Raw genomic sequence first — 26,312 nt, forward strand, 5'->3', positions numbered from 1 at the left:
TTTAAGATCATCAGAGTAATAACATGATGAACAGCTCTGGATCGGGGTTTAACGAGACCCATAGCTTGACAAGGAGTGAAAACAGAAAATATCTGAAAAAAGAAACGCAGCTGAATAATTAAAAAGCTCTTCATTGAAATTGCGTCTAATTCAACAACAGCATCCTAAAAAAAAATGATTGCATCGTTTTTACAAACACTCGCTGACACATATTTATGTGAACTTGAAGAAATATTGATTAAAGCCGTTCTCCTTGAGGAAGTGTCCGCTCACAGGAAGCAATGACACCAAACCCCGCGTATTGACGCTCGTTCTCCCAGAATCCAGCGAAACATTAACAGGATTATTTGTTAACTATACATCTCGCAGTGACACGCAGCTCGCCTTAACATTGCTTTGACCTAATTGGTTCACATGTGGAGAGGATGAGTTCCCATTGGCCTGCAGTTGTTTCGATTGGCGGCCGTGACATTGACTGCAGCGACGAGGGGGGTGGGGGGGGCTGTCATTGTGGGTGGTACTGTAGGAAGCACACACACACACACACACACATAAATATAAGTACAGACACTCTCTCTCTCCCTCCCTTTGTCCTTTGTGGAGTGTCGATCGCCCCCCCCCCCCCCCCCTCTCTCTCATGCCCCCCGTGTTCCCCAGGGGAGGCCAAACCTGCTGTGCCATCAGAAGCTCACTCCGTCTTTCTTCTCCCCCTCCCTCAGCCCTAATCTCATCATATCTCAAGCTCCCATCTCTCCCCCCCCCCTCTCTCCTCCCCTCCCGTAGAACTGCCACACCACCAGGATTAGGGAATATTAAAAGTATTCTGTTGATTTCAGGCCTGTGACCTTCCTCAAAAAGCCCTCCCTCGTTCTTCAGACAGCCTTATTAATCCTTTTTTTTTTCTCCTCCTCTCCTTTTCTTACTTTTTTCTCTGACTATTCAGACGTGATGCTCACTGTCCTGTCAGAAATCCTGCATAGGAATGAAGCAGGGTGTTTTGTGCCAAAGTGAGGTCATTTCAATGGCAATATTGCTGGAGGTAGCTATATTTGGCCAGGAATATTCTGTGAGATTGCATCTGGAATTCCTTTTTTTCCTCGTGCTGATTCTTGACAGTGTAAGAAAACACAAGTTTCAGATCAAACAGGGGCATTTCATCTCCATCTTTTCTACAGTTTACTGTCCATGAAAATACAATCGCATCCTGAATTGTTATCGCAGCTCCAAGTCAAATAGGACGCTGAAATAAATGCAAATGAGTTTTTTTCTGTTTTTTTTTTTGCTTTATTGTGATTTCTCAGCGAGCGTGCACCGCCTGACTGTATCTCAATATGAATCCATAAAGATGGCTACTGCCTCGGTGAAACCTGAGGGGATTTCAGCATCACATCTTGACAGCAATTAGTGGCACAATCTGTTTCATGCTCGCTGATATAACTAGGCTCTGGACAGATCTCATACTGAAGTGATACAATGTTCTGTACATCTTAATATTATTCAACTGTGGAAGAGGAGACATACACAGGACTCAGCCTACAAGAATCAACTGTGCTTTTTTTAAGCAGATGTTTCAATCAAAAAAAAAAAAAAAAGAAAAGAAATAGACGACATGATTTTTCACCTTACTGTGGCCTTTCGTGTAACAATCTGGAGTTTTTTTGTGTCCATGGCTTCCTATCTGGGGTGTTAAAGAGATATTTATATCTGTAATGTTTTGGTAAAAAAAAATCAAATAAAGAGCATACAAAAGACGGATAGAAAAACACCAGAGCGCAAAGATGAAAGTAGGTTTTTAACAATTCTTCAAAAATCCAACGCGAACAAAAAGAAAACATATCTGTAACATTCACCAAAGCCTGTGATGCCTGTTTTAAATGATAGATTCTTGTACAAAATAAAAAGGTATAAAATAGCAGAAAAGACTTACAGATACAAACACAAAGTGAAGATAAGAAATGCCTTCAAATATTCTGGAGGGGGGGGGGGGGGGGGGGAGGATTTAAAAAAATAAAAAAAAGTAAAAGAAAAGCTTCTTTAAGAAAATGTGTATGTTTTTTATTCAATTTTCTAGTAGTTGCAAACAAAACTTGGTGTTTTTTCTCTTTGTGTGTTGTGTGTTGTCTTAATATTTGAATGTATTTTACTGCAGTGCGAATTTGCCAAAGATATCATATCACTTGATTCCTCTCTTTTTTTTTCCATTTTCTTTTTCTTTTTGTTTCTGATTCTGTTCAGAGAACTGGAAATAAATTTGTGAATTTGATGTTCTGGTTATTTTTCATAATTCTATTGTTGATATTATTGTTATTTTATTTCCTGGGTTTCTGTGAAATATTAAATTTGCAGTTTGCTTGATGCATCTCCTCATACTCGGTCTGTGTACCTGTCCATCCGTCCACCTGAGTGACTGTTGTTGGTGAATTTATTCCATTTATGTACCTGTAATGTGAAGCTAAGAAGTAATTATTTGTAAATATTTGCCATAATTTTATTGGTCCTTCAGAATAAAAAATAATTTTTTGGAGTTAAAGCTTCTGTGTGCGTGCTTAGCTGCAGATCTAAGTGTTTTTTAATGGAGGTCAACAATACACACACACACACACACACACACACACACACACACACACACACACACACACACACACACACACACATGCATCCTTATTGCTGGTTTAAAAGCCACATTCCTCAACATCCAGTCAGCGTTGACTTCCAGAGCAGGAGGCTGTTTGTGTGTCAGTGTGACCCCGCAGCGCAGCTTTTATCCCGGGGACACAGATCGAAACCCCTCCCTCTTCTCCTCCCACCGCTCTGACTCGATGGAGTGTCCCAGTGCTGCAGTCTTGGCTGCTGGCCGAGTCCAGGAGGGGGCAGAGGTGTGTGTGTGTGTGTGTGTGTGTGTGTGTGTGTGTGTGTGTGTGTGTGTGTGTGTGTGTGTGTGTGAAGATTAAAGGAGGAGGAGAAGTGGGAGGAAGGGGGAGAGGGGTGATAATAGGACACAAGCCGCGACATGGCAACAACACGCTACGCACACAGAAAACAGCACAAACCCAGCTTGAGACACAGGCTGCGCTGTCCACAGCTTGGGTGCCTGCCCAGGACACCAGAGCAGCCCGGTATGCCTTTGTGTGTGTGTGTGTGTGTGTGTGTGTGTGTGTGTGTGTGTCTCGAAGCCCATTTTGGATACTTGCCAACTAAAGGCAGGCCTCTTAGATTGTGAAAGAAAGACCAAAGTATAAACACCTGTGGGGAAAGTTAGCAATCATGATTAACTCCATAACGACAGGGCCGGAGCGACCTGCTGCGTGGCCCTGCGGGGCCCCTTCCTACAATTTATTCAAACTTTTATTGTCCTAGTGCTTGAACGCGTATTTGATTGTTGAGATTTCACAGTGATAACAGTGTTGGACAGTTTGAAATAAAAAGAAAAACTTTCAACTAAGATCCATTGCAAAAATGTTTAACATGTCTACGTCTATTTAGTCGCCATGGAAACCAAGACACAGCATGATCCACCAAATCAGTGGTTCGATATTTCCTCTAGCTCTGGTTGTGGTTTTGTGAAGTCTAAAATACAAATGATGGAGGGCTTCAGTTTTAAAGACATGGGTCTTTAGCAACATGCCAGTTGCATCATGGGATTTGTAGGATCCAGTGTTTGTGGAGTTCGACTCAAAGTTAGACTCTGTAGATCGGTTACCATCTTTTTATAGTGGGGCTCTTTAATCTAAATCTAAAGAGTAGATCTTAACACAGGACTGGGCAGCCCGTCTTTCCCTGTTATTTTAATAACCAAAAACATAAAATATTAAATTGTCACACTGACAGTTTGGTGCTACCGGGACCCTTAATTTAAACCTTCTCCCTCATTACTTCTGATGCATGGGACAAGGTCATAATGAGGAAAGGGTATGGGATGGAGAAAGTTTAATTTAGCCTATTCTATAGTTAAAAAAAAACAACTTTTGCTTTGCTCGAAGACTACACAATTTATCCAAACATTCACAGCCTCAAACGATGTTTTTCTGACAGCTGCAGAGCTGATGTAGCATCTGTCAGATCAATGTCTGCTTGGAAAACGAGGGTTTGACAGTGTTTAGTTAGTTAGAAAGCAGAGCCACACCCTCTGCCCTCTTCACTCTCCTCCTATTGCTGCAGATTACATAACATGACTAGGTACTGACATGTTCTACCTCCCTCCTCCTCCTCCTCCTCTTCCTCTGGCTTCCTATACAGAGCGGGAGACGGACAACAGTGGTACTTATGGAGGCCAAGAAGTCATGCAAATTAACGTCAGTCAGCATCGGTATTTTTTTGGCCCTCCAGAGCCCCTGCAGGGAGGAGGCGTGGGGGCCAACTGAGTATAATTGGGCCTCAGCTGATTAGTGAAGAGGGGCTCACAGAGGAGGGAGGGGGGGGGGGGGGAGATGCTGAAGAGATATCAGGAGTGAGAGGAGAGGAGAAGGAGGAGAGAAACTGACAGAACATTCAGGAAAAGGATGGAGCAGGATGTGTGTGTTAATACACATGATGCATATTCATGACTGCTGCTGCATCCTCGCTCACTGAGCCATCTTTTGCTCTCTTAACTGTTTATCTCCATGAGTGCATTAGTTCTGGTGAAATCAGCGATAATAAGCAAGTCATGCAAATACCGTACACAATTTACAATATTGTAGTTCTTTCTCCAAACTTTTCGTTTTTTTTTTTACAATCAATCATTTTCATTAATCTCTATCAACAGATTCTGTGTATGAAAACAGACGTTATGGATGCAACTCAAGCATTTTTCACACATGCACTCTTGAAGATGTCTGTAAGAGTTCAGGACAATCTGCCCCTGAAAACAAATCCAACGACACGAGAAGCAGCAAAAATCAACTCAGCCATCATCATCGGATCGTTATGACATCAATGTGAAAAATTACTTTATTTAAGATTTTTGTCTCTGTTTCTCCATATATATTACACATTTTTAGAAACATTTAATCACATAATTACAGGGATGGGGGGCCTGAGCCGAGGTGTTCTTTTTTTCAGACCCTGCTAACCCCTCACTACTGCAGCCAGTGCATGCAAACTACTTTTTACCTGCAAAAAATAAAAAATGAATAAAAAATAAAATGAAATATAATTTCTTAAATGTTCCTTTTTTATGCCTATATATGAGAGATAGGACAGTGGAGAGTCAAAAACGGGGGGGGGGGGGGGGGGGGGGGGGGGCGAGAGAGAGAGAATAGGAATGACAGGTCGGATTCAAACCCCGGCCGTCCACTCTCAAGGACTTCAGCCTCTGTGCGTGGGGAGTGCGCACTAACTGATAGTTTACCGGCGCCCCCACTTAATTATTTTTTAATTAAAGAGTCTTAGAGAGAAAAAGTAAAAACTTTGAAAGCAGACTTCTATTTTAAAGGGTCAACATTTTTTTTAAAATTCGATGTCACAAATGACTGAAAGAGAAAAGTCAGCAAACACACACACATACATCACTTATTCAGGTGCTGCATCAAAAAACAACTGAATATGATGCAACACTCCCAAAGATACATTTTTTTATTTGCTATATGCTTTAAAAAACACAACTTTTTCAAGCCCGACCGGGTCAAACCACCTGTTTCCTTTCATCTCTTTGAATCATTTGGCTTTATCACTGTGCAAATTAAGCAAGTATTTTTTTTTTAAAAAGCAGCGAGACAGTCTTGTGTCAGTCTGACTGCTGGCTCATCAAACCAAGAGAAACTCTGACAGAATCTCTGTGAAGAAAAAAAGGGGTTTGACCTTTTCACTGAAGTCATTCAGACCTCAAAGAATGAGCTCTCTCGTTGCCCTTTACAGCAGCATCCATGTTCACACACACACACACACACACACACACACACACACACACACACATCAAACGGATGATGTTAACACAGTGACAGTGGGGTTTGTACAGAGTACTTATGAGCTGTGTTTCACTCATTACGACCCCCCCTGATATACCAAATGATGAGACACGTAGTTCCATGTAAAGTTTTTTTTTCTTGACCTCAGCCCGTCACTCACATCACTCCCTCACACAGGTACTACATGTTACAAATGTCAGAGTACAGTGTGTGTGTGTGTGTGTGTGTGTGTACATGTGTGTCAGTGTGTAGATGTTGGACCATTGACAGGCATGGAAGCAGCTTGTTGAACTAATAGCCTAACTAATGTGTCTACATCCCCCCCCCCCTCCCTCCTCACCGGCCTCTACCCTCAGCAAAAACTGACATTTACGGTACAAGGAGGGGAAGGTGGGAGGCAGAAAAAAGAGAGAAAGTAGACGGAAAAAAAAGGGAAAAGGAGTGGGTTGACAAGCGGCAGACCCTTTCGCCCTCCCGTCTGACTCTGTCTATCTCTCTCTCCCCCCTCCGGCTCCCTGAGGGTTTGTCTCTGAGGATAGTGCTATGATGAATAGGCCTGTCTAAGCTAACCTAGCAGAGACCAATTAGAGAGAGAGAAGAAGAAGAAGAAGAAGAAGAAGAAGAAGAAGAAGAGAGGAGGAGGGAAGATAGGAAACAATGAGAGAAAGTGAAGCAGAGGGAGAGTGAAACGGAGAGGGGAAAGAAGAGCAGATAGGTTAAAAAGAAAGGTGGAAAGTTTAAAACTGTGTATGTTGAGTGCTGGTGTCTACATGTGTGTGTGTGTGTGTGTGTGTGTGTGTGTGTGTGTGTGTGTGTGTGTGTGTGTGTGTGTGTGTGTGTGTGTGTGTGTGTGTGTGTGTGTGTGTGTGTGTGTGTGTGGCGGGCTGTCAGTGCTAAGGGAGAGGGAGTGTGAGCGGCGTCGGCCTCTTAAGTCTTAACCTCGTCTGCTGCTGCAGGAGAAGCTTTGACAGCAGAGACGCACAAACAGGACTGACCCTCACAGAGCACTTCATCTTCATCCTCCTCATCCTCCTCATCCTCCTCCTCCTCCTCTTCATCCTCCTCCTCCTCTTCATCCTCCTCTTCATCCTCCTCCTTTTTATCCTCCTCTTCATCTTCATCCTCCTCATCCTCCTCTTCATCCTCCTCTTCATCCTCCTCCTCCTTTTTATCCTCCTCTTCATCCTCCTCCTCCTTTTTATCCTCCTCTTCCTCTTCATCCTCCTCTTCCTCCTCCTTTTTATCCTCCTCTTCATCCTCCTCCTTTTTATCCTCCTCTTCCTCTTCATCCTCCTCTTCCTCCTCCTTTTTATCCTCCTCTTCCTCTTCCTCCTCCTCCTCATCCTCCTCTTCCTCCTTTTTATCCTCCTCTTCATCCTCCTCTTCCTCCTCCTCTTCCTCCTTTTTATCCTCCTCTTCCTCTTCATCCTCCTCCTCCTCTTCCTCCTCCTCTTCCTCCTCCTCCTCTTCATCCTCCTCTTCCTCCTCCTCTTCATCCTCCTCCTCCTTTTTATCCTCCTCTTCCTCTTCATCCTCCTCCTCCTCTTCATCCTCCTCTTCCTCCTCCTTTTTATCCTCTTCCTCCTCCTCATCCTCTTCTTCATCCTCCTCCTCCTCCTCTTCCTCCTCCTTCTCCTCCTCCTCCTCCTCTTCCTCCTCCTCTTCATCTTCCTCCTCCTCCTCCTCCTCTTCATCCTCCTCTTCCTCTTCCTCCTCCTCTTCCTCCTCCTCCTCCTCCTCCTCCTCTTCCTCCTCCTCTTCATCTTCCTCATCTTCCTCCTCCTCTTCATCTTCCTCATCTTCCTCCTCCTCTTCCTCCTCCTCTTCATCTTCCTCCTCTTCCACATCTTCCTCCTCCTCCTCCTCTTCCTCCTCCTCTTCATCTTCCTCCTCCTCCTCTTCTTCCTCCTCCTCCTCCTCTTCCTCCTCCTCCTCTTCCTCCTCCTCCTCTTCCTCCTCCTCCTCTTCCTCTTTCTCTTCCTCCTCCTCTTCCTCCTCCTCTTCATCTTCCTCCTCCTCCTCCTCTTCCTCCTCCTCCTCCTCTTCCTCCTCCTCCTCCTCCTCCTCCTCTTCATCTTCCTCCTCCTCTTCTTCTTCCTCCTCCTCCTCCTCCTCCTCCTCTTCATCTTCCTCCTCCTCTTCATCCTCCTCTTTCTCTTCCTCCTCCTCTTTCTCTTCCTCCTCATCTTCCTCCTCCTCCTCTTCCTCCTCCTCCTCTTCCTCTTTCTCTTCCTCCTCCTCTTCCTCCTCCTCTTCATCTTCCTCCTCCTCCTCCTCTTCCTCCTCCTCCTCCTCTTCCTCCTCTTCATCTTCCTCCTCCTCTTCATCTTCCTCCTCCTCCTCCTCTTCCTCCTCCTCCTCTTCCTCCTCCTCCTCCTCTTCCTCCTCCTCTTCATCTTCCTCCTCCTCCTCTTCCTCCTCCTCCTCCTCCTCTTCCTCCTCCTCCTCTTCCTCCTCCTCCTCTTCCTCACCCTCACCCTCCATCTGTCTGCTTACTGTGTAAGTCCGTTATATGTTAACCACATTTCGCAGTGATCACCTCAATCAAGCAGCTTTACTTTTGGCATGAACCAGAATGAACTGGAGAGCCTGGCTGTACTTTGCAGAACTTTGTTTCTGTTTTGATGACTGGATTTTCAATGTTTTTCTTTTTTAAACTTATTTTCTGGGTGTGTGTTTTTGACTTGCCATCATTCATGTTTCTGCCGTGAATTTGTCCGTTTTTGAATTTGCAGCTCTGTCTGTACTTATGGAAACCACTTGGTGCCATCAGGACTCACTTGCACTTGATGGCCAGTGTTATAACGTCCACAAAAAAACAGTTTAACTCTTCTTTCAAAAGTTTTTTTTGTGACTTCTGCCTTCGTTTAGACAGGACTATAGAGTTGAAAATCAGGAGAGAGATGACAAGGGAAAGAAGCTGCAGGTTGGACTTGAACCATAGTCTCACCCATTTAGATTTTGATCTCTTACATTAGGGAGTATGTATAGTGAACAGGTTGCTATGGCGAAATGGAACCAAACAGGATGAGCAGGTTGACATCCAGCTCAATATGATGCTTGTAACATGGCTGCTTACTTATGAAGGCAATTTTACAACATATTGATTTTGAAATGATACATTTCTTCTGTTAAACAAATAGTCCATTGAAATCTACAGTCAGAGCTGCGTCCATCTCAACGGTTAACCATGTGGGCCGCTCAATATGAGCTGGAAGAGATAATATTAGCTTCTTCCATTAAACTGAACAATTCCTCAAATGAGCCGAGCTAGCCGTTATCAGTCGCACTGATCTCTCTTTACTCCACAGTTTCTAAAACAATGTTCCTTTGTGTTCACTACATGTGCCATCTTCAGTTTTGTAGATTTCCCTGTCATAGTGTTCAGTTTTAGCATCTTTTAACCTTATTTCTCTTTTCTCTAAACAGAACCAACGTAAAATGAACCATACATCTTTCCGCGGATTGATATGATTAAAGTTAGTCCTCCAGAGTCTGTGATTGGAGCCCCGCCCATAGCAACCGCCTGCTCTTCATAGCAACCGCCTGCTCTTCACAGCAACGTTTGTTCTTCTTAACAGCGGTGTGCTATCGACGGATAGCGGACTGTTGCTACGGCTAATTGGTAAATCAGAATCGAGTATTTGACACGGCTGTGTAAGTTCATGCAAACGTTTCCATTCCACCGTCCTTTGAAGTAACTTTAGTATTTGTTCACATGTAGGCCCGGTCTGGCCTGTGATCAAATGCCACTAACACATCACCGCCTGTGTCTGCAAAGCTCATTTTCCTCCTTCACACAAACGTTTGATAAACGACCTCCTCACTCTCACCCTTTCAAACAGGAAGAAAAAAAAAAACAACCTCTCCTCTGCTTCCTCCAGACGATCTCCGTGCTCCTCTCCCCATCTCTCAGACAATTACAAAACATCCCGCTTCCCATTTATCACCAACAATTAAACAGCATGGACGGAGGCTACTTCATAAGCGGAGAGGAGAGGGCGCGGAGGAGCGGGGGGCGGGGGGGGTTGGGGGGGGCGGAGACGAATGCGAAGGGGAATGAAGTAGAGTCAACAGTGGGAAAGAGAGAGGAAGGCTGACAGCACAATTAAGGTTTTTAATTCTCTGCTTGAGTGGGCCGGTCCAGTCTTTATGCTAATTAGGATGCCACGGCCATGTAATAAATCTCTATGATCCAGCCTCATTTCCCCTCTGTCTCTCCGTCTGTCTCATTCAAACACACTCACACACGTTCACAACTGCACACAAAGTTCACCCATTACTTGTTACAGCTGCATCCTCAGGCTGGAGTGTTAATAGTTTTGATAAAATTGTTTTTCCCCGTGCAAATTTTCTAACGCTTCCCTGTGATCGGGGAGCCTCAGCGTGTCAGCAGCAGACTGTTTACTGGTTGGCCAAGCATTCCCCCGACTTGGCTCAACGCCTGCACCACATGTAGTTTCTCTCCCTGTTAACTCCCTTTATTAGTGTTTTTCAGGAATCTGGTTTGCATGGCCCCGCTCCGTATAAACACACACATTTAAAGGCGCTATGAATGCAGAAAATTCTTTGATTCCTTTCTGAGTTTCCTTTTTTTTCTCATCTCCATTTGACAGGCATGTCTAATGATAACATCTGCAGATGGAGGAAAAACAGCACAACAATCCGCAGATAATTGGGAGGCCCTGTTTTAGAGATGAGGAGAGAGAAAATGAGAGCGATAGATAACCGGACAACAGCAGGCTGGTGGTTAAAGAAGCAACTAGCACATATATTTTCACCCTCATTTAGGTCACGAGGATGCTTTTTTTTTTTTTTCTTCTTGAAGAGTTGTCCCAAAGCCAATTTAAACACCGAATCAATGGGGGGAAAAAATCTGCCGCTGTTGTATGTTCATTAAATTAATGAAGGTAAAAGCAGGTCCAGGATAATTGAAGTGGATTTTTAATCAAGAAAAACAGAACCAGAACGTAATCCAGCAGATATCAGCCCTGCTGTGCAACGTCCAAGACCAAAAGAATCTAAATATGGGTTTGGTGGAGTCGCTGTGTGCCGTTTTGTTCCGCATGAGGATCGGGGTGGCCACCACTCCGATCACCAATGCCAGGTGAAGCAGGTACAGAGCCACATGGAGACAAGTCAGCAGCAGAGACACACAGACGGAGACGACGCAGCCAGGAGCAGCAGCAGGGGGTGACGGAGGGAGGTGAGGATGAGAGCGGGGAACGGAGAGGAGCCAGGAGTACAGAGTCAGAGGAGACAGGAGGAGAGACACTGCTGCCTCACTCGTAGATACTGCCTAAAAGGAGAATTAGTGTCTTCTAAGTGGTTTCCAAACATGTGACCATACAACACTTTGAGGTTCATATTGCTGATAGCATGAAGCCATTAATCCATACATTCAGAGGACATGGAGCATTATTATCATTTATTTGAAGTCCTGTCAATGGCCAATGGAAAATAATTAATCAACTTTAGGCTCTTTTTTTTGGATGGTATTTGAGATATTATTAGACGGGACGGCTGAAGAGAGACAGAAAACGTGGGGAGGAGAGAGTGTGTGGCCGATGTGTCTGAATATGGGGAACCTTCTCTACTAAATGAAGCTTTGCGTTAGCTCCTGCAGAACGAGGAAACCATACACCCCAGCTGTCATCAGCCAACAGTCAGATGATTCAATCATTGTTGAACAATTGTACTTTCTGGTTGTAAAATGGAATTAGTACTGCTGTTTTGGGGATAACTCTTAACCTTATTGTAATCAAACTGATGAGTTATAAAACATATTAACCCTTATTGTTCAGTGTGTACCAATAAAGAAATGACCTATTGATGCCAAATATGTCCTTTGAATCAGGCTGTAAACATGTTTATTTCTGCTCTTAACATGGACATTTTACCATGGGACCTGATGAGGATTCCTTGGCTCTAGCAGCCAGCCTCAAGTGGCCACTCGAGGAACTGCAGTTTTTTTTCTTCCATTTCCGGTTTGGCTTCATTTTAACACTGAAGGCTGCAGCTGCACACTGAAAGTTTTCAGAAGTCGAGAATCATCCGTCCCGTGCCGTCGCTTCATTGTGAAGTTATTTTGTACGAAACAGAAGAAGAAAAAGGTGAAACAGCCAGAAAGGAGGGAGGAGTCTCTCTGATGTGTGACAAACATGTTTACAGCTGTTGAACACAAACACACACACACACACACACACACAGCTCTGATCCTCCAACCTCCACCCAGCAGGACTCATCACCACAACAGAACGAGTACGGAGAATACGGGCCGAGGCAGATTTTTTCTTCCCTACAACCTTCACCTCGTCTTAAACTATCTTGCCCATCACCCTCCTCCTCTCAGACTCCATTAAGGATAACCCCCCCCCCCCATCATCACCTCCACCCACCGTTACCCTTCTCCTCCCTGCTGAGACATCAAGGAGAACCTGCCACTAATAAACGCCAGTCAGCAGCGGCACTGCTCTGACTAAGTGGCTTCCCTGTCTTGGAGTCGGGAGGGGGGGGACAAGCCCAGATTTACTTTTCTCCGATGTTTCAGGCAATGATCATCATTATTTAGTCATTCACGCGGTCATAACAATCACGCTCCTACAGCCGCTTCCACCATAACAATGATCATATACCATTCTGAGTGTCAAGGAGTCATTATTATCCTTCAATGTAGGAGTAAAAGCTCTTCAGAACATCACAATCTGTTCAGTTTAATGACCTGGACACAGTTTAAAAGGTTTTATCTCACCATGGATCATGTAACGCAGCTCATTTTTTTATCCAGGTGTTTCAAAGATACACTGGATTGGATCACCTTGATTGAGAGGCAGACTTTTAAAGATCAACAACCTAAATCATCCTAATCCCACTCAAAGGTTTTGAAGAACTCAAACTGGAGATTTTATTCAGATAAAAAGCAGAATGAGTTTACCTGATCACGTTATTCTTTCTTCTTTTGAACAACCCGATGTAAAGATCTGACTCTGACAGTTTGAACTCGGTTGGATTACTTTTTGAATTTTCTGTCAGAGCTTTGGGAATATTCCGAGTACGTGAGTGATCATTACAGAAAAATAAAAATGTAATTATTAAATGTGTAGTACCTACAGTGAGTGAATTAAACAAGGTAGATGTTGGACACCTTTCACCACTTATTTAACTGGTGGTAACTAAATGTTTGCTGTCATGAAGAGAAACTGTCGCCGTCAAACTGCGAACCAAAGAGGAGTGACGAGGAGGAGGAGAACAGAAGGACGATGACAGAGTGTAAAACACACCACTGCTCCATCAAACGTCTGAATGCAGAAAAAAATAAATAAAACTGAACGTCTGATGTCAAAAGCATAAATATATCAATCTCAATCTCAAGTCTCCATAAACACGAGAACATTCAATCGACCAGAAATCATTTATTTTCCTTCTTCAGTAGGAATCGTACAAACACGATGTGACAGTTTAAAACAGGACAAAGACGGAGAAGAAGAAGTTGGAAAAAGACGCTACACACACACAAGAGACAACCATGTAAAAGTGTCATGATGGAGGAAGAGTAAACACATGTACATCAAAAACAACGACGACAGCAAATTAGTAATGCTCTGCTTCTTCTTTCTCTTATTCAATCAAGTTTAGCACCTAAAGGGGGGGAATAACAACATCCACACATAAATATGGTAATACGTAGCCAGAAGGTATGCTGTGCAGAGCGTTGTTACATTTCATACATATACACGATCATCTCCCGAGGGTTGACCGAGCTCAGATTCAAGCTGAGGAGAAGTAAAACAACAACATGCTACATAAAACAAGATATTCTGTACAGGAAGACGTGTCATGTAATGCTCATAGATTTCATGTACCATGTCCTCTAGGGGTGGCAGGCTGGCCTGAGGACAGGTTCAAATATTTACTGAGAATAATTCAGGACTGATCATTAACGGGTGAAGACCACCTCCTCTGTTAACAAGCTCTAAGACGTTTTTTTTTTACCCTCAGCGTTCACATACTGTCTGTTGATGTGTTTGTCCTGAGAGTATTTGTGTAGATACAGGTATTCAGCGATGTAATCCAGAGATCACCACCGTCACTGCGTCCTTAGACAGTGGGTGAAATGGTCGGGAAAGTGCGTTATTTAGATCCTGGATGTGGCCAGTATGTCCTCCACCAGGTGCTTGTAGACCCAGGCGTCTCCTTTCAGCCTCTGACGGCGGACCCCGACCACCTCGGGCCTCTGCAGCAGACACACCTCCAACTCAAACTCCATGGTCACCTTTCCAAAGTCGCCATATGTTCGACACTTGAGGGTATAGCTGAATGAAGGGCAAAGAAGAAGACGCACACACATCAGGGTTGGATCAAAAATGGAGTGTTCTTTCTGTTCAGAAAGGAGGATAAGACGTGTGTGTGTTTTTATTTTTTTTTTTTTTTACCCCTTCTGTGTGAAGTCGATGTTTTTGTCCGGCAGGATGGAGAGGATCTGGTTTAGCACCTGGTCTGGGTTGGTCTGACTGGTCAGAGTCACGTTGTACTGCACCTAGAAGATAAAGTCACAGAAATGTTGAGATGTGTCCAAACAGCCTGTGTGACTACAGAGCAGGTGAAAAGACACGCGTGACAACATGCCTTGATCTTGCGCGGGCCGTCGCGCAGGGCTCGCCTCTTGCTGGGAGTGAGCATGGTGATCATCTTGTCCAGACCTCTCTCCAGAGAACCGAACACCTTTCCTCCTTTCTTCTTCTTCCCGCTGCTTCCTGTAACAGCCATGTCCAACGAGCGAGACCTGGAGAGCACACGGGGGCTCATGTTTGTAGTCACAGCTTTACATTTCACCGTTAGGACAACAAACATTAAAGTGACTCCTGGAGTCCTAAAACAACAAAAAAAAGGAGCGCCATCGACAGTAAATACGATTTGAGGTGCACGAAGACAAGTCAGCACACAAATGTCCTGATGAAGGCCTAGTGCTGAAACACGTTTGTTGTATTTTATCTGTTCTTACCCGGATAAAGGAAACTTAAAGGACATTTGTGTGCTGACTTTTCTGTCTCTTAATACTGTAAAGTCCTGAATATAAGTCACACTGGTATATAAGAAGCAGTCTGTTTGTGAAGGTCTCCCAGAGGTTTAAACTTTCCTCTTTATTAAAGGTTTCCATAGCGTTCAGCAAAGTCCACATCGTGCAGTTTCTGTGCATCTCCTGCTAATACTGTCTGTTTTCATTACACAGAGCTTGCAAGCCTGCAGGCCTTCAGCTCTGAGCCTTACGTTGATCAAGGTAGCACAACTCTAGGCAAACCTCTGCTGGTCACTTGATGCCTTTTATTGAAGAGTCTTTTCAACCAGACCAACTCTCCACAAGGTTAACTTACTCATCAGTATACCACTGGTTTTTTTTTTTAATGCATGATTTTGAACTCATGAGGGAGAAAAACTTGATCCGCTCCCTGATGCATCCCAGCTAGTTTGCACAGAGAAGCAGCCACTTGCAATACACAATGAAGGGAGGTGAATATTCATTTGTGTCAGGATGTATGCAGTGTGTATACAGCCGACTTTTTAGATGAAAAATAAAAAAAGGGTTTAAAGTTTGTCTTATACACAATTATATGGTTATTATCTTTTCATACCCCGATTCTTAGCAGATCATCATCAGTATTTAACCCATTAGGCTGCTTCAAAACATCCCCTAGTCTTGACTCAGTTTCTTTCCCCTCAGGGCCGTCTTCCCCCCGCTGCTCACTCACCTTCTCTCAGGACTGAAGGCCAGCATTTCCATGTTTGCACTTTCATTGTTCTCTGCTTTCTTCTGACTCTGCTCTGTAGAGGCACTGACTCCACCTACAGCACACAGGAGGACAGAAACACGCCATGAACAATCATCCCATTGCACTTAAAAAAAACACAGAATATGTCCTACTTTCATAGGGAAAAAATGCATTGTATCTTTTTATTTTAGAGACGGGACAGTGGGTAGGGTCAGAAATCAGGCGGAGTGGGGACAGACATGCGGGAAAGGAGCCACAGGTCGGATTTGAACGCCTGCTCGGGAGGGCTTCAGCCTCTGCACATGGGGCGGGCGCACTAACCACTAAGCTACCGGCGCCCCTGACTGGTCATATTTTTAACCCAAAGTTGTCTCGAGCAACAGAGAGCAGCGGTGGTCCGTTCACATCGACAGCTTTGCAAACACTGACATTAGACTGATAGATATTCATCACGTCCTTTTGATGTTAAAGTTAAGTTTTGTCTCTTACAAACAGACAGAGAGCAGACAGAGGAGGTGGCGTGTATTCGTGCATATAAGACAGTCTGCTCACAATTTTTGGTCATTAGAAGCAAAAACCTAGGCTCCCAATATTTTATTGTTTCTTGTTTTTGTGGTATCGAAACATACCACATATTGTTTGTGAAGTTTAATTTCTAACATTGTGACATCACTAGTTTAAGTTTAGTGTCACTCAGCATCGCTTAGTTTGAAACAAGAGCACATAAGACAGACTTTCAGAAGTCCTCTCTAAAGGAAATAAACTGAGAAAGTGACCAGTATAGCCCTTTGCTTTTATGCATGGACCTGGCCTGCTTTGACATTGAGCCTCACACACACACACCATCACACACACACACACACACACACACACACACACACACAAACACACACACACACACACACACACACACACAAACACACACACAAACACAAACACACACACACACACACACACAAACACAAAGCCAGAGCTAGGCTTTAGTGGCAAGAGAACACATGTCACTACAGCCCACGTGGGACAGTGAGCAGAGGAAAGAGACAGCTACACCTGTCACAGCACACACCTAGGGACACACACACACACAGACCACATTGTGTGTGTGTGTGTGTGTGTGTGTGTGTGTGTGTTTGTGTCAGAGGCAGCATGTCTGTACTGTAGGTTACAGAAGAGGAGGGTGAACACAGAGCAGGAGTCCAGCAGGTTTCACACCAACTAGGTCAGCTTTGGCACAAAGGTTTTCATGATACCAGAACTTTAAACTTCAGATATAAAAACAAATGGTACTAGTGACACTTGTTTTGATACCATGGCAACAAATATGTGCAATAAAGGCAGTGCTCGTTCTCTTTTGCTTGCAGCAGCATCGGTTAAGAACAGGATTGAAGATCGTAAGTTTTTGTCAAGCTTTGCTATTTTGGGTACCATCCATTATTAAAAATGGAGATTGTACCGTTTTAAAATACATGACTTTAAAAACTATTAGAGTATTGAACATTTTGACATCCTTATTAATCAATCAATCTTATCTGTCTGTATAAAACCAAATTAAAACAAAAGTTATCTCAAGTTACTTTACTCATTGCTGTATTACAATTGGTAGATGGACTGAGCTTGTATATTTATTTTCTAGTCTTCTGACTACTCAAAGTTCAATAGCAGCAGGCCGTCCCCACCGACAGGCGAGTTAGTGGTTAGTGTCCGAGGAAAAAAGGAAAAAAGAAACCAATAAGGACGGACATCTTTGTCACTTTGACAAATAATTAGGAGTTTAATGATCCTCCATTCATATTAACGTCCTTAATTTATAGATAAGCGAGTAGAATTAGCTTCCTGATAATAACCTCACCTTTGAGTTGACAGTGATAAGTGTGTGTGTGTGTGTGTGTGTGTGTGTGTGTGTCCATTTTTCAGTAGTGCTATGACAGCTAAATCATAGAAATACGAGTGGCTTTGGAATAAAAACAGGACCAATAAATGAGTTTATTACCAGAAGACAATTTACTTGCAAATGTGGGGCATGTGGATGTGGCACTCGTGATTATGAGAGCTGCATGAGACCGAGTGTGTGTGTGTGTGGGGGGGGGGGGGGGAGCAGATAAATGAAAGAGAGCAACGTGGAGAGGGGCAGTTGGCTAATGCAAATAATCTAATAGAGATTGTACTTGAAGCTCTTGTTTGGAAGGAAAAACAATTACAGCGTACAAATAAAGTGCCTGATGAACTGAAGCCTGCAGGCAGCACTCCATTGTTCCCACTGGCCCAGTAACAAGAGATTTCTCTTACCTTTAGGTGTGCCTGAGTTGGGTTTAGCGCCGTCAGCGTTTGTATTTTGGTTGGGCGTGGTCAACACATTCTTGTTGGCCCGTGCGTTCTTCTTACTGGACGCGGGGGTTCGAGGAGGAGGCAACACAAATATGTCAACATCTCTCTCCTGCACGGCCACATTCTCCTTGTTCTCACTGATTTGCTCCTGCTCTCTGCACCTCCTCTCCTGGCGCTGCTGCTGCGCCGTTGTTCGCCCCCTCTCTGGGGTCGGGCTGTAACCGCATCTTCTCTCCACTGATGGAGATGCTAGTCTCTTTAGGAATACAGAAGAAAAGGAGATAAATGCGTAGCTCTACACCACGGCTAACAAGCCTAAAGACAAGTATTTTAATCCAGATTTAAAGGTAGACAGCGGAGACACACACTACCAATCCAGCTGTCACATACCGTGTCCTTGGGGTTTGCGGCTCCATCTGGCTGACCTCTGGCCCCCTGGGGTGTGTATTGTGAGACTGAAACCCACGGGCAATCATCAATGTATTCTGAGCAGAAGTCCAGAGAGCCCACGATCACTGCGTCTTCATCCTCGCTTAAGTGAAGCACCTCTCTGGTCTGAGGGCGAGAGACAAAAATAAGAAGAAGCCGATCCAAAGCAACACATGGAAACGTTTTAGAGTCAGCGTCAAAAACAAACGAGCATGACGTCACCTCGAGTAAGAAGTGCGTTCAGTATTCACGGTATGACATTGTGTGTGTATGCAACACACCTGGATGTTTACAAGACCGGCCTACGTTTGTAAGTGTGACACAGGAGCTCACTGGTCATACTCAACCGCCCCACAATGCATTGCAGCTCTCAGGTCTAGTCAATAGTGTTGCTTGCTAGTCAGACAACAAGAAGGGAATAAATTAAAGTTACTGTATTATAATACTGTGGTCGAAAAATGTTAAAATGAGTGCGTAGCTGCATCAGTAATGAAAGTGTTTATATTGTTGTCTGACGGGTAAATGTTGTTCAGAACAGAAACACATGACTCATGAAGTGTTGTGATGTGCAGAGGAGGTGCATCAGGATGTTGCTAACAGCATACTAACGGTTCTGTTAGTATGCAGCATGCTCTGTTGGAGTAGGTAGTAGGCTGTAGAGCAGTATCTGGGTTTGGAAACAGCCAGTCAAATGTTCAAAGCATCTTGGGGGTTTTGTGTTCCTGAGCCTGACCTGTCGTCCCTGGTGCAGCGGAGAGCAAGAGTCCTCACAGACGGTTCGTTCAGGGCGCAGGCGGACAGGTTTGCCCCTCTGCTTCTTTGCCAGCAGCAGCAGGTAGGTGGCTGTGGTCTGATCATAGCGCCACTGCAGGAGTAGAGACGCATTAAAGACTGTATATCAGGTACAAATAACGTAAAGATGATCATTTCACAGGATACTACAAATTATTTTTTTTACAAATCCACAACACATGAAAATGAACTGATCAGCACAACAAACATCAACACACACCTCGTTAACCAGCGCTGTGGTGCTCTGCCTCGATCGCTTCATGTTGACAGCCATCTCAGTGATACAGTCCTCATCTATGTGGCCGAGCTACAAAGAAGACCAGGTGTGTTCTCAAAGACAGATATTCCTCTTGTAAGTGTGGACCAGAACAATGAGAGCCAATAAGAAAAAACGTTGTCATAATAAAAATCTTTGAAGCGTGTCAGAAAAGTCGACATTTGTAGTGGCTAGATGTTATTAGGAAAAATGAAATGGAATAAATCAAATGTTCAGATTTCTATCAATAGACACATGCTGAGGTCACCTAGTGGCTTAAAGAAGTTCAAAGCTTTGATGGTGTTTGTCTCAGTGCTGTCATTTCAGAACTCTTTATATCTGTAATACAGTTAGTGTAAGTGTGTGTGTGTGTGTGTGTGTGTGTGTGTGTGTGTGTGTGTGTGTGTACCGGCTGCCTGCTGTGCCACTCCACAGGGCTGTTGTAGTCCTTGGTCACCCAGGGATGGTCCAGCAGATGACGAACACTAATACGGCGCTTTGGGTCCACCTACAGGACAAACACAGAAACTACAACTCAGTATGCAAGAGATACAGAATCCATGTAAAATAGTGTCAAAAGGAAATTATCCCTGAATCATCTTTTTTTAAAACATCTGAAATTTCAATTTAATTTTCTTTCAGTTCACCTACAAGCAAGCTAACATGACATAAAGACAGACAGTTGACGTCTTCTGCAGCAGTGAGAATCAGTTTGTAATAAACTGCTTGCTTATGGACTGAATAAATAAAGACAGGGCGACTCTGTGTAGATTAAAGAGGGTTTAAAAAAAGAGGTTTATTATATACCTGCATCATCTGGTTGAGGAGGAGGACACTACCTGGAGAGAGCCACTGGGGGTTATCATATTTACCTCTCTGGAGACAACAAGACAAACAAGAACACATCATGGATAATTGATCCACTAAAATCTGAAAACAAACATCATGCTTCACAGTGCAGAGGTGCACAATAAACAAAACGAAATAATCACTTTAAAGTGAGAGGGCTCGTTTTCAAAGGTTTAATAATAAAGAGTAGAAATTAATTTCATCGCTAAGTTTGCTGTCAGGTTGTCAAATTTTTTTTTTTTCCCTGTGATATCCAGCTGCTTGGGAAAAGAAGTCAGCACTCTTACTGTAATCTTCCTGTAGAGGACCATGCAGTTGTCATCATCGAAGGGAAGGTATCCGCAGAGCAGAGCGAACAGCAGCACTCCCATACTCCACACATCAGCCTGGAGGGTCACACATCAGCACACAGCAGCATTTCAGCCTCAAGTGTTACAGGTAGGATTTCACAGCTCGCTTGCACTGAGTCATGCATCGGCAGATATGATCAAGACACCATGAAAAAAGCAGAAATGTGGAACGGGCAGGTAATCACAACTTATATATATATAAATAAAAGTACCATTTTTGTGGATTTAAATAACGACTAATCTTTATGTGGCAACGCTGATTGCTCTTAAAAGTTTAGTAAACGCGGGGGCGCTCACCTCCGAACCGATGTACGCTTTCCCCTGGATGAGTTCAGGAGCAGCGTACGCAGGACTCCCACAACAAGTCATCAGCTGGAACTCCAAACCTCCCTGAGACAGAGATGAACACATGAAAGCCACACCACACCACACAGTATATTTGTTTTTTTTTTGGCACTGATAGCCATGTAAAAAAAACTATTTTAATCCATTAGTGTCCACACAGCATCTCCTATTAAACCCCATATCTGATCCCATTTGTCACTACTCAACGAGACAATGAATGTAGTCCTGTACCTTAGGTTTGGCACACAATCCAAAGTCGATCAGTTTCAAGTTGTGGTTTTCATCAATCAGTAAGTTCTCCTACAGTTCAGAGAGAAAAAACATCACAGCAGACATTTGAAAAGCTTTGATCAAGTGAACATGTTTCAGTAGTTTCCTCCAGTTCATCCTCCACATGTCATCAGTCAGGACTTAAACACGCACGGTTAAACTACAGTTACAGCTCAATTAGGCCTTCGGTCTGACTACTGTCCTCGTCCCAGTTCACAAACACAGCAGGAGAATTGATTTATTGACGGTAGCGGGGGTTGACTCCGCTTCGAGATGTCCCCTTTCAGCATGCTGCTATTGGACCGTCTCCTCGTTGACCTGTTACGTCACATCACCAAATAACTGACACACAAGCGAGCAAGCGCCAAACTGACTGTTAGTCCAAAGGTGAACGGACTCTTCCAGCGGACATGACAAACTGTGTCTCCTAGTCCGTCCACAAATGCCTGATTGTCGCTCTCTAGCACTCGCCATGTTGATACCATCGTTTTGTTTTCTTCTCTTACACGTTTATGCCGTTCGGCGTGGGAACTGATGAGCACTTGCAGAACACTTAGTTCCACTTTAGAGCTGATTGAGGTGAATACATGAAAGAGTAAATCGACTCCTACCTGAGTTTGTTAGACTTACTTTGAGAAATCTGACTTTGTACAATATAAATCAGACTTTTAATTTGAAAAAGTCTAGTTTTTAATTCGGACCAACACAATCATTTGACTTTTTTTAAAGATAATTTATTTATATTGTTTGGTCATACCGGTTTGAGGTCCCTGTGTGCGTATCCCTGGCTGTGGACGTAGGCCATGGCAGACACAATCTGTCTGAGGAACACTCTGGTCTCCTCCTCTGACAGACGGTCCTTTGCTATGATGTAGTCGAACAACTCTCCTCCTGGACAGTACTGATAGAGAGAGAGAGAGAGAGAGAGAAGTAACACTTTATAATCAAGCTGACTCATATAAACACAATCTGTGTAATCTCTCACTTACCTCCAGCACCATGAAGATCTGGGTGGAGGTCTCTATGACGTGGTAGAGACGACAGACGTGCTGGTGACTCAGGTTCTTCATGGCGTCTATCTCCACCTTCACACGAGGAAGGTCATCCTAGGACGATGAACGCTTTGTTATTAAGTTTAATTTAATCTGTGTTTTTGTTTTACATCAGAAGAGCTTTATTTAGTCTGCAAATATATAATGAAGAATAAGTTACAAAGAGCCTCTGTGTTCTTCTATGCTCTTTGGCCGATATTGTGGTTCTGTTAAACAACTCTTATCGGTGTAAAAGCTGATATTCTCTTTATAAAGTTATTTAGCAGACTCTGTTGTTACATAGACACTGTGGTGGTGCATGTTTGAACAACCAGATCAGGAGGGTTTCAGGGGCAGTCCTCCTGAAATTCTCAGTTTTCAGGGAGTGCATACAGCTAAAGTCGCATCATCTGCCAACTATCACCTGCAGAAATTTTATGCATTCAAAATCGCAATATAGAAATAATAATCCTGTCTGCTCAGTGCTCATGGTCACGTTTGCTTTTTTAGGTAATAAAAATAGGATCAGTATTCATTTCAACCTGTTTCATAACCAACTCAGAACTGCTCACAGAAGCTTGAACGTAAGCATGTGACACGATTAAACAAGTGGTGTCTTTGACTCACCCCTAAATCCTTCTTGTTCATGATTTTAATGGCGACCTTCTCTCCGGTCAGGATGTGTCGGCCCAGCTTGACTTTAGCAAAGCCTCCTGGAAAACACACACACACACAAAAGGTTCAGAACACAATGATGGAGTTGTGTTACCCGTGACAACCGTTAAAGTTGTCATGACATCTATTATCAGTCATAAGTGAATTTTAGAGATGCTCAACTTCAACCTCTATAATGAACATACTCAGTCCTCCTCTCTGTTTCATCATCATTACAGTTTCTAATGTTAATATTAGACTGATCAGTCCATTTCATACTTAGATCTTACTGCTAGTACTACACATACTTGTACCATTATTACTGACACTGTAGCTAAACATCTATCTGATTCCTCCTGCATCTCCCTCTATCCCACAGTCCAAGCCAACACAGTTTCTGCAGACGGCTGTTCAACATGAGTCTGGATTTGCTTGAGTAAAAAAGTTTTTTCTTGCCTTTTTAATATAACTAGGGCAATTAATCGAAACCGACATTCAGAACCAACCGACGTAATCTTGCCCATGTCGATTACTTTGATTATTTTCAGGGCGGAGTCAATCCACATATGGAAGCAATGTCCGTCGTTTGGACACATTTTGTCTTTAGGGAAGAAGACACCGAACAGGTCAAATGTAAACGCTGCAAGAAATGAAAGTTATTTATTTTCTACCGTTTTAGAGAAGTTAATTTCTACCTAAAATCTGTCATTTTAATTTCAAGCGATGCTTTGATTTCATTTCAAAATATTCAATAAATAACCACAAAATAGTTCATCAGATATGCACTCTCACATTTACAGTAGAGACCATGTCAGTGAACTAGACAGATAGATAGATAGACAGATAGACAGATAGATAGATAGACAGATAGATAGATAGATAGATACTTTATTGATCTCGAGGGAAATTCAAAGCATCCAGTAGCAGGTTACAAAGACGTACATGACATGAAACATTTGTTACAAATTAAACCACAAAACCGATTTAAAGAATACCTCTAGATCAGGGATGGGCACAGAAAGGGCCACATTCATTTAATTCTCACTGCCAGAGGGCCAAATAGTAGGATACAAAAACGATTACAATCAATTATGTCTCAAATTCAACTCAAACTATACCAGTGATCAAATATTATTATGGACATATTTCTGTTTTTTATGATTTCATGGCAGATTTTGTCATGTTTTCTTCATGTTTCTAATGAATTGATCTGTAAAAATTGATCTGAGGGCCACGTTGAAGGTTGGTGGGGGCCGCAAGTTGCCTACCCCTGCCCTACATGAATCAAACTTAAAGTGTGCAATTAAAAATAGACTTATAATGGATATGCAGGGATAAAAATATATGTGTAATTAAAACAAGAACCTTTAAACAGTCGAGGAAAAAAATCTGTAATTAGACCTGAAAATTAAAATAAAAGTGTTGACCTTCTGAAGTATAACTATGAGGGCAAAAAACAAAAATAATCGTTCATTAATCGTAATCGAGGTCAAATGTTCGATTAATCGAGGTGTTGATTTGAGGTCATATCGCCCAGCCCTAAATATAACACTGAGTAGGATCTTTGACCTGTTCTTTTGTAAAGTGTCTTGAGATAACAGTTGTTGTAAATCGGGACTATACAAAGTTAGTTTGATTGATTCTTGATAGATTACCTGAACCGATCGTGTCGTAGATTTCATAATACTTGTAGAGCTCGTCGGCTCCGCGCTGCTCCGTCCTCTCCACCGGCATCCTCCCTGCTGCAGCCGCACAAACACGAACCTTCCTGCGGGAGGAGAAAACGCTTTAAATCAGAAACATCACCTCACTGAAACACTAAAGTAAACAAAGAGTACACAACATCTTTAGGATTAAACATAACGTAACACCTTACTGCAGAGCTAACGTCAATAAAAACTGAAAACGCAGCCAAAAGAAAACATTAAAATCACGAAAAATAAAATATTAAAGTCTAAAGGCTACAACGAGATAACGGAATACAGCTTCTAAACGTTACAAATGTTACCTGTAGTTGTACAAAAAAAGCAGAGGAAGCAGGTTAAATCAGTTAACACTTTTGACCATGGAGAAAAAAAAAACTCTGGCCGGAGTGTTTTGTTACAGAAATTTGAATTTCGCACGTTGACGTTGACGCCACTTCCGGCTTCCGGTTTGTTCTTCGCACGCCCTCTTGTGGTGAGATGTGGTACTGCGATCATTTACAGGAAAAAGTTTTTTTAAAAGTCTACTTCTGTCACTGTATGAGAGATGGGTACAAAACTAGGAATATTACTAGAATTTCTCCAGAATGTTGTGCAAATTAAAAAAATGAATTTGATGCCATAATGTCATTATTGTTTCATAGAATTGGATTATTTAAACTGATGTCTTTAGCATCAGTTCAAATTCTTATTTTTCTTGAATGGTGGAAAATTGCATTAAGGGTGTAAAGAAAGAGGCTTTAATTCTTACAATCTGATTTGCTAAATGAAAAAGCATTTTCTTTCATATAGATTCTCAAGTGACAACATGTAGGCCGATGCCAGGATCATTTTGATCTATTTATACTAATTAGTCTCTACTAGTATGCAGAGCTTCCATCCATTGTTTGTCACTGAATGGTTTTGAGATATTTTAGACCTCATCATTTGCACTGAACATGTGCAGAACAACATTTTTTATGATAAAGATGACACACTCCTTTTGAAATGGGAAGTTCCTGCATTTTTGCAACATAAATTGGCAATGTCCAGCAACCTGTTTCCATTTTCTTTTTAATTAATTGGACATATACAGGCAAATAAAATGGAAGGTAAGAAAATATTTGATAAAACAAGAATAAAACATTATGATCTTGTTCTAAAAGTGCATTCTTTGATGTATACTTTCCTGCAGACATCATCCACATGAGGCTTAAAAATCAGCTTGTCATCCACCACTGTCCTAAGATATTTGTACTTTTTCACAGTTTCAGCAGTCTGTCCATTTATCACTACAGGAGTGATGATGGCAGTGGGACTCCTCCTGACATTGAAATCTAAAAAAGAATGACTTGCCCAAGTGTATAAAATCAGTACAAGTCGGAAATGTTGGATTTTCCCTCTTATTTATCACCCTTGATCTCACTCTTATGCACATACTCCATATATAAACTCTTATGAAACCCTTCGTTGCAGCATTGTTTGACTGAGGCTCTTACACACTTCCATGTTAAACTCAAAGACGGGTATACGCAGGATGGAAAGCAAACCCTGTGTTTCAATGTGTGACCTGTTCTTCTTGACCCCAAAGGAATGTGGTTGTAGTAGTTGACCAAAGAGGTGTACTTTTCATTTCAGAAGGTGTGTGTGCCTTCACCTGTGCAACTACTCAAGTCT

At 42.9% G+C, this 26,312-nt stretch overlaps 2 protein-coding genes across 2 annotated transcripts; both read right to left on the reverse strand.

Annotated features, from left to right (window-relative positions):
* Window positions 1-6,812: 6,812 nt before the first annotated feature.
* LOC132954998 (golgin subfamily A member 6-like protein 22) lies at window positions 6,813-8,410 on the reverse strand. The gene is made up of 2 exons (XM_061027587.1): window positions 8,382-8,410; window positions 6,813-8,211 (listed from the first exon to the last, which is right to left on the reverse strand). Exons 1-2 carry the CDS (start codon window positions 8,408-8,410, stop codon window positions 6,813-6,815), a joined length of 1,428 nt encoding a protein of 475 aa, XP_060883570.1.
* Window positions 8,411-13,277: 4,867 nt separating this feature from the next.
* Window positions 13,278-24,713, reverse strand: melk (maternal embryonic leucine zipper kinase). The gene is made up of 17 exons (XM_061065192.1): window positions 24,609-24,713; window positions 22,927-23,012; window positions 22,258-22,374; window positions 22,026-22,169; window positions 21,230-21,298; window positions 20,951-21,043; window positions 20,591-20,689; window positions 20,262-20,330; window positions 19,864-19,962; window positions 19,419-19,505; window positions 19,140-19,271; window positions 18,368-18,532; window positions 17,939-18,233; window positions 15,632-15,725; window positions 14,511-14,667; window positions 14,318-14,421; window positions 13,278-14,197 (listed from the first exon to the last, which is right to left on the reverse strand). Exons 1-17 carry the CDS (start codon window positions 24,685-24,687, stop codon window positions 14,020-14,022), a joined length of 2,067 nt encoding a protein of 688 aa, XP_060921175.1. The 5' UTR covers window positions 24,688-24,713; the 3' UTR covers window positions 13,278-14,019.
* Between the last annotated feature and the right edge of the window lie 1,599 nt (window positions 24,714-26,312).

Source organism: Labrus mixtus, chromosome 2 (genome assembly GCF_963584025.1).
Source record: "Labrus mixtus chromosome 2, fLabMix1.1, whole genome shotgun sequence".
Taxonomy (NCBI): domain Eukaryota; kingdom Metazoa; phylum Chordata; class Actinopteri; order Labriformes; family Labridae; genus Labrus; species Labrus mixtus.